Genomic DNA, 7,857 nt, shown 5'->3' on the forward strand with positions numbered 1-7,857 from the left:
TCAGAGGGAGAGGAGAAGGAAGGAGAAGGAGGAGCCATGAGGGCAGGTTTCAGGGAATTAGGATGACGGACGAAGAGTGACATTGGCTTTGCGTGCATTATGTAGAGGTGTTCTCTGCTGAGGCCCCTCAAAAACCATCCTTCTGGCCCACACTGGCAACCCTGCTCCCCTCTACTGGAAATAACAGTTATCATTGAGATAGAGGGAACACAGATGCTCTGTTACTGAGATAAGCTTTGGGGAGGAAAAGCAACACTCACAGAAGTATTCCTGTAACTTGGAGGCTGCCAAATCCCTCTCCCCTGGTGACCCCCAAAATAGTCACACCTGGATGAGAGGCATACACACTGCTCCCTCTGCTTCTACAGGGAAGACTGAACCAGCTGGAGAATCGTAGTTCCTGCCTTAAAAATCCTTGACACATCTGAGAACTTCCATTTTGGTTTGTTGCATACGGCCCTGATGGCCTTTAGCTTCTCTGAGACCTGCCAGATTGGTAAGAGTTCATCAGTGAGATTTTAGATAGGATATTCCAGTCTTAAGTCCACATGAACTCTATGGGACCTTGGTAAAGAAGTGGGAAGATGACCTTTTTTGACAGGGAATGTCAGTCCACAAGGGCAGGGAATTTTGTCTGTTGCATTCACTGACGGATCCAAGTCCCTAGAATAATCCTGGCAAATGTGGGGGCCCAATAAAAGCTGGCTGAATTGAATTAGATTGACATTCGTTCCTGGCACAAGTCGAGTTTCCTGTTTCCTGCCAGTTTCTAGAGCAGTCAGCGTAGGCTGTGCTAACCCATCTTCCTCTTCATTGACTCAGCTCCAGCTCCAGGGGGGCTTGGTGGGAGCACCGGTGGGGGGCCTGGGCCAGGGCAGAGTCTGAGTTTTTGCAGGAAGGACTTGCATGCTCCCACCTGGGGATCCTCGTGGGCTGCTCTGGCCCCTCTCGCATGCCCACAAACAGTAGGACAGGTTGCTCCACACAAGCCGTCAAGCACGTCACAGGCAATCCATGCAGACGACGCCCAGGGCAATGGCCCCGTCTGTGAGGACTTTCCGCACAGGCCCACACTGTGTCCCCGCACACAGAGCAGGGCCTGTGATCGGTCACAGAGTGAAGAAATCAGTGGCATAGCTCACTATTTGTTACTTGGTCTCTCTTCCAGGTCTCAGCTTTAAAATCTTGAATGTATTGTAAAGAATGTATTTTCTGGATCCCTAAGAAATTTTCTCAAGCCGAAGGACCTCCAATCATAGTACAGAGAGTCACAAGTGGGCAGCAAGAGTGCCGTTCTGCCCGATTTCCCTCTGCCTCCCAGAATACAGGTTGGTGGGGGCCTTGAGAACCCAGCTTCCCCGACGTGACTGGCTGCCAGCACCTCTCGGCCTCTTTTGTTAGACTGCAGTGCCAGGCGGGGTGCAGAACAGCTCCCCCAGGCTACTGGGCTTTGGGCTCCACAAAGAGGGTTTCTGGATCTTTCCCTGACCCAGCAGTAGTAGGATCGGCCTGCCAAATTCTCCTCATAGGCTGAGATGAGACCTAGTTTCAGATCCATACACTGTCCCATTGTCCTCACAAGGGAAGCCTTGAAACCCATTTTAATTTCTATGGCCAGTCCTAGAAGGTCTATGCATTCATTCCTTCATCCATCCATTCATTCATCACCTACCAGTTAACCTGCGTCATCCTAGGTTCTGGGTACATCGTGGAGAGGAAACCAGCCTCAGCCCCAGCCGGTGTCCCTGCCATCACAGCCCTGCTAAGTCCTGCCGCACCACGTCCACACGCCCAGCAACCCTGCGACTTCGGCTGCCGGAGTGATGGAAGTGCCCGGCCGGCACACACACAGGCCCCTCCACGCTCAGCCTGTTCTCTCACACACAGCACTCACTTCGGGAGTAAGAAAAACGCCAGCAGCAAACCGAATCAGAATGGTCTCTTTTTGTTTTATTGGGACACAGTGTGACATGAAATAAATAGTAAGTTTCCAAATTCTTAACCATTTCATAAATACTATTAAGTTAACAGACAGGTTTATAGAATGTTGCATTAAATAAGATAAAAGTATGCATCTCTTTTGCCTGGAGCAGACTGGAGGAAAACACTTGCAAGATCCCTGTATCTGAAATATATCTTGAATATTTTAGTTTTGTGCTTTCTGCCTAGATGAGGTAGTGAAGTAGCAGTACACCTGAAATGACTGATACTTTGCCTCGGAAGTTTAATTACATTGAACACGAAGGCCCTCCCCTTGCTTGACCCTCATTTTCATGGTAAGAAAACATCCTTCACCTCCTCCAAAATCCTTCACTACAAGAAGCCAGCTTAGTCTTCACTTTCCATTGCCCACTCGGTGTTCATCACACCAAGAAACTTTTGCAGGTATTCCAGGAATTTTTTTACTCTCCATCGTTCCCCTTCACACTTAATTTTCTGTGAAAAAGAGCAGAGAAGAGGCGTTGTAGGAACCAGTCAATTCCTGTAAAAAGAGGTACAGCCAGACAAATACGCGGAAATCCCTGCCAAACGTTGGCACTCACCCTTTGGCCGTCTATGTACTCTTTTATTGAAGACAGGTTTTGGAAGAGTTTTTCCACGGCGTCTCCTCGGGCGGTCTGATTCTTCAGCGTCTGTACCCCCTGAAAGACTTCTTCAATGCACAGTTGGTGCTGAATGAGGAAGGTTTAAAAAATATAAGTAATCCAATCAAGGTAGGAAAAATTTGTCCAAAAAAGCTAGACTTAATTTTGTGGCATTTATGTGAGTTCCCCTCTACAAAGAGCTGTTTACTTGTTCCTCTTCTAGGCGGCACCAACTCACACTGAGACAGAATTTCTAAAAGTAGGCATGGTTTATATCCTTCCTGAGGAGTTTTGCAAATGATATAAAAATTAAGTACTGAACCAAAAATAAAATGTCGAGCAAGTGTAACGCAACGACATTACTGATTGACCTCACGTCAGAGTTTATTTGGATAGTTCTGCCTGGTCGTTTTATTCCATTTAGACTGATGAAGTCATCTATTTTACATTTCAGTATGACCGTGACATGCTCTAAATGCATGCCATTCTATTGTATGTCAAGGTCATTTTTTAAATGTGGAAGTGAATGTTAACACAGAGCCTTCATTGTATGTGTCAATGTGGACTGAGTATGATTCTAAAAATATTACCCTGAATTGCTAACACTTTCAAAAAGGCATGAAAGTGAGGAAAGCAGCAGGTGGTCAGAGCTGAGAGGGGGCCAAGGGGCACCTCTCATCTGACAACCTCCCCAGACATCCTGAGCTGCTTGTCGGATGGATTCTACTTGTTGTAAAGTCATTCCTGATGTTTACAAGTACAAAGACTCACATCCCACACACAGAAACCGACTACAGGACATAAAACAATTCCAATGACAACTACTGCTTCACAGCCTAAAACGTGCGATTGACTCATTCACACGATCTGACTTCAACTCACATCTTTGTGTCCGGGAGTAGGGATCATCAGACTCTGGAAAGGAAAGGAAACAGTCATTCTCAAAGCACTCGCGCGTTCACGACCAAATAACACGACTGTGAAACGGCTACCAATTGTCTATTACACACCCTTGCAATGTCATTATTCATAACAGATCTTTAAAAATAAGCCACCCCAAGGATCTCCGGTGCCTTTGGGAGACTACAGGACTCAGGAAGAAACATTACCCCATCGCCTATCAGCACAGCCTGGTGAGTGGAGAGCAAGGCCATGGTCTCTGCCACCAGCCTTTGCATGGGACTCAGCACGGCAGCGGCACACGTAGAGGCAGCTCCAAGAGCGAGGAGACTCAAATGCAGAAGCATTCTCGTGGCTCTGAAATGTGTAGCGCTCGCCGTGGGCAAAGAAAGTGCATTGTTTAGACTGTATCCCCAACCAATTTATTCTCTCTCTTTGAGGAAATGAATAATTTCCATCCATCAGATAGAGACTGTCTAATAATGGCATATTATGAAACCAAATGTTTCCAATGCCTTCTATCTTTAAAAAAATTCATTTTTATCTTTTAATAATGAAAATCCCTGTTTTTCCCCCTTCAAAAACAGTTTATAGTACAAAAGAAAACCTCTGGGTTGATATGTCGTTGCCCCACATTTGCATTTCTTAAAATCAGAAGACTGAATTTCCTCTTAAAAGATACTCATAAAAAGAGAGAAGTATGATGTAAACCACTAAACAGAATTTTATGCTAAAATACACAAATATTGAGAACTTTTTTTTTCGGGTTTAGTAAATTTGATCACAGCGGTTGCTAGACTGATTCTCTTTTTCTTTTTCTTTTTTTTTTAAAGATTTTATGTATTTATTTTTAGAGAGAAGGGAAGGATGGAGAAAGAGAGGGAGAGAAACATCAGTGTGTGGTTGCGTCTCGCATATGCCCTACTGGGGACCTGGCCCGCAACCCAGGCACATGCCCTGACTGGGAATTGAACCAGCAACCCTTTGCTTCCCAGGCCAATGAGCTTCTCAATCCAATGAGCTACACCAGCCAGGGCCAGATTGATTTTCTTTAAAAGTTGCTGAAAATATTGGTGGAAACATGGTGATTAGAGCAGAGACCATCAAAACAGAGCAGGGTCAAGTTTGGTGCGCTGGGGTCTTGATTAGGACCCTTTGTGTTGCCAGTAACCAAACACCAAACTCAAACTGGTTGAAGCCAACCAAGGACTTTATTAGCTCATGCAACCAAACGGTTATATGACTCCATTCTCAGGCAGCTCTCGTACGGTGGTCCTAGATGATGCCAAAACTCCCAGACCTACGTGTACCCTGTTTGTGAGCAGCAGGAGAAAGCAAACGGTGCTTTTCTGACTGGTCCATCAAAAGTCCTAAAATTCAGCCTCCTTGCAACAAGGGATCACATGTTCACCCTTGAACAGTGGCCAGGGTTACAGGATATTACTGATTGGCTTTCTCTAGAGTTGGAGGTTGGCTTCATCCCACCCAAATGGCATACCTAAGAAATATGAGGTCTTATGTAGCAGTAAGAGGGATATGGATGCTGGAAAGGTGACCAGTAAGGATCCATCACAGCCACATACCATACTGGCATGGCCTCTCCTTCCGGTCTGACAAGGATGAGGGTGTCCTTTCGCACCCTGGGCAGGCCAGATGCGATCAGCCAGGGGAATTGAATCAGCCTTTGTGTTCCTTAGGCTCAGACCTGTAATCCCGGGAGGGAGCCAATGAACCCCCCTTTAAACCACATGCTTCCTTCTTCCCTGGCCTGAGCACACGTAAGGGTGCTGTAAACCATTTGCTTTTAATGGAGGGTTTCGGTGAGCATCGCGGAGCGGTTCTGGGTGTGTGGCCTGGAAGCCTGACTGTAGGACTATCTCGAGCATCTGGGACAGATAGTACCAAACACAGATAGTGATATAGAACCCTTTTCTGAAGCTGGCCTGAGTTTCATAGGAGAGACAGAGGCAGCTGGCAGCTAGACACGCCTTCCGCATGCATATAAGCAAAACTCTGCACAGGGAGGACAAAGTGGTGTGGGACCTCGGTGGCAGCCTCCCTGCACCACATCTTGTTTGTGCTGAAGTTTGGGACTCTCGGTTAGACACCTCTGATTGGAACACCGGAAAGGCCTTTTCCTGGAAACTGCAGGGGAGATTCTGGCTCACTTCAGGAGTCAGGTAGGAACCACAGGAGGCGTGGATGGAGGTATTCCTAAAATGTGCCATCAGAACCAAAGCTGGGTTCTGGCAGGAGCCTCCTTTCCCCAGAGGATTTCCCAGGAGCCTGTTCGCTCCGGTTCTCTTTGGACTCCTCTGGGCTACTCTGAGGAAGTGCAGTCATAGATCAAGGTTTCAGAGGAACTGCCAAGTGACTTGTTACCGTAATACCTTAAATACACCACGTTCTGAGTTCTTAACTTCCATTACAGGGCTGCGCGGGCAAGCTGGGTGGTGGAGGATTGCGGTACCACTGTACTAGCCTTCACTGAGCAGGAGAAAACTCGCCAGCCACTCACTGCTGTTGGGAGAGTCATACTCGCTGACCACGAAAATGAGCGAGATGAGCAAGGTGTAGCACAACAAAGGTGGCGGGGCCACGGGAAGCCGCAGCGCCTACCACCTGCCTATGAGGTGGCAGGTGCTACTCAGCTCCAGCTGATTATTGCCACGTGACCCCTGGGCCTTATGAGGCCAAGTCATCCATTTTTCTAAGAAGCCAGAAATCATGATTATTACACACAATCTCTTGTTTTTTAAATTTTGGCAATGCATATTTTTAAAAACCATACGTGGTGCCATTTTGCAGCCTCTGGTTTACAATATGGCTGTGGATTCCTTTTGGAGGACTAGTAATTTTTAAAAACCTATTCAAAATATTTGTTAATGTTTTAAGTTGCGGCAAAATACATATAAGAAGATTTACCATCTTCACCATTTTATTTGTACAGGTTAGTGGTGTTAAGTGCATCCACAATGTGGCGTGATCTGTCTTCAGCGCTGTCTTCACCTTGCAAAACTGAAACTCTCTACCCCTTAAACTAGAGCTCCCTAGTGCCCCCCACCCCGCCACTGGCAGCCAGACATCTGCTCTCTGTCTCTGTGAATTTGACTATTCTAGGTACCTCACGTAAGTGGAGTCACACAGTATTTGTCTTTTTGTGGCTGGTTTATTTCACTTAGCATGATGTTTTCAAGGTTCATCTGTGTTGTAGCAGGCAACAGAATTTCTTTCATTTTTAAGGTAGAGTAATATTCCATTGTATGACCATACCACAGTTTGTTTATCGAGCCATCCTCAACAGCTGCTTGTGTTTCTTCCATATTTCGGCTCTTGTGAATAGTGCCGCTATGAAGATGGGTGCACAGGATTATATTTCTTACCATGTTGTATTGGTCATTAACTTTCCTTCTATGAGTATGAGCTCCCCAAGCTGACTGCAAACTCTCTCAGAGAAGTGACCATAAAATAATGCATGTGAAAGAACTTTATTAATGTAAAACTCCCAACAGAAGTTAATGGTGTGAATCTCCTGTGCAGAAGAGTCCCAAGTAATTTATGTTGATATTCCACCCTCCAGGAAGTGGAGCATTGCCTGCTTTACGTGAGGGATGCGCAGTAACTTTATTTAACAGAGTACGGTATGGAAAGAGGACTGGCAAAGGAGTGACTCTGCCATGGAGAGACCGGTCAGACCTCAGCCAGGTGACCAAGGTCCACACCAACAGTGCTAAGTCATGTTAATGCCATGTACCCTTGATATGATGTGATAAGAACGGCATTTTATCTCTGTGTCTTTCTCCCCCAAACCCTGATGCTCTGTTGAACCATGAGGAAAACATTACCCAAACCCAAAGCAAAGGACAAAATGCCGACCAGTACTCCTGAAAATTGTCACAGTCATCAAAAACTAGCAAGTCTGAGGAACTGTCACCAGCCAGAGGAACCTAAGGAGACATGATGATTAAATGTACTGTGACATCCTGGATAAGGTCTAGGAACAGAGAAAGGTCACCGGATAAAACTAAGCCCCCCCCCCCTTCCACAGAGAAACTGTGGAGTCTAGTAATGCCTCGTTGTGGGTTCCTCAGGTGTGACAAATGAGCCCTACTAATGTAAACAACAGAGAAAACTCGGGGCAGGGTACCCAGGGACTCTGTAATATTTTTGCAACTTTAATGCAAATGCAAAATTATTTAAAATCAAAGCTTTATTTTAAAAAAAACATTGCACGTTGAACAAAGTTAGTGATTGTTTTACTGTGATTATTAAGAGACTTTGTACCCTATGAATGTCACAGACTAGAGACCTTTTGATGTAGCCACCAGTCAGTGAGCTCCTTGAGAAGAAGGATTTCATTTCATTGATCTCT

The 7,857-nt window shown here is 45.9% G+C and overlaps 1 protein-coding gene across 1 annotated transcript; it reads right to left on the reverse strand.

Annotated features, from left to right (window-relative positions):
* Positions 1 to 2,254: 2,254 nt before the first annotated feature.
* IL5 (interleukin 5) lies at positions 2,255 to 3,832 on the reverse strand. The gene is made up of 4 exons (XM_024575100.4): positions 3,695 to 3,832; positions 3,468 to 3,500; positions 2,544 to 2,672; positions 2,255 to 2,436 (listed from the first exon to the last, which is right to left on the reverse strand). The coding sequence occupies exons 1-4, from the start codon at positions 3,830 to 3,832 to the stop codon at positions 2,329 to 2,331; spliced, it is 408 nt and encodes a 135-aa protein (XP_024430868.2). The 3' UTR covers positions 2,255 to 2,328.
* Positions 3,833 to 7,857: the final 4,025 nt, after the last annotated feature.

This window comes from Desmodus rotundus, chromosome 10, assembly GCF_022682495.2.
Source record: "Desmodus rotundus isolate HL8 chromosome 10, HLdesRot8A.1, whole genome shotgun sequence".
Lineage (NCBI taxonomy): Eukaryota > Metazoa > Chordata > Mammalia > Chiroptera > Phyllostomidae > Desmodus > Desmodus rotundus.